At 38.0% G+C, this 757-nt stretch overlaps 1 protein-coding gene across 1 annotated transcript in view; it reads left to right on the forward strand.

Annotated features, from left to right (window-relative positions):
* LOC106512659 (muscleblind-like protein 2a) overlaps positions 1–524 on the forward strand; it is a gene marked incomplete in the record, with an annotated part of 13,017 nt that extends 12,493 nt beyond the window's left edge. The window contains 1 exon segment of the mRNA XM_014001233.1: positions 423–524. Within this exon segment, the coding sequence (XP_013856687.1) occupies positions 423–437 (15 nt within the window).
* Between the last annotated feature and the right edge of the window lie 233 nt (positions 525–757).

Consider the following 757-nt stretch of genomic DNA (forward strand, 5'->3'; position numbering starts at 1 on the left):
TTACTGAAATTAATCTACTTTTTCATGATATTCTAATTTTATGACCAGCACCTGTATGTATGTGAGTTTCTGTGATAGTACATTTCATGACCTTTCTTCTTGCCCCGGAAAGTCGCTGTTTGTTCTAAATACAGTGAAGTTGACCTGTGAAAACACTAATAAATCATTTTCTTTGTACATGATCCTATTAACGAAAAGTAGAAAATATCCTCATTTATCTTAAAGCTATTTTGACTTCAGTGTTCAGATAGAATTAGTTAAATATCGGACAAGAATGGCAACTATCTTAATTTCATTTAATTTTTTCTTTAATGTCATTTGTTATCCATGGGTGGGTATTATGTGTGGCGTTGGTTGAAAACTCATTTAAATACCTGTTGGGTGAAACTATTCAGTGACTTGTGTTTTTGCCTCTGAAACAGATCATTCTCAAGTAGCCATCAGAAGTAGAGGTCGGTGTCTCATCGCTGCAGTTAAAGGTCCCAGACAGCCTGTCTGTAAATATTCTACCAACAACACACACAGCATACAACAAGCTGCATACTGAGAGCACCACTGCTCCAATGAAGGAGGATCAATTACATTCAGCGGCTCGGCCACGAGGGCCGCATGGTAGTTTGCGCCTGTAATAACGTGAATCCTCAATAATATCAGCCTCCTCAGTCAGATGTAATGAAGTCAGGGATGAAGCTGTTATTCTGTTCTTAAAAGGCTGCTTGAAAGTCAAAAGAAGAGGCTTTTACTGGACAACTGATCA

The sequence above is a fragment of the Austrofundulus limnaeus genome, unplaced genomic scaffold (assembly GCF_001266775.1).
Source record: "Austrofundulus limnaeus strain Quisiro unplaced genomic scaffold, Austrofundulus_limnaeus-1.0 Scaffold9, whole genome shotgun sequence".
Taxonomy (NCBI): domain Eukaryota; kingdom Metazoa; phylum Chordata; class Actinopteri; order Cyprinodontiformes; family Rivulidae; genus Austrofundulus; species Austrofundulus limnaeus.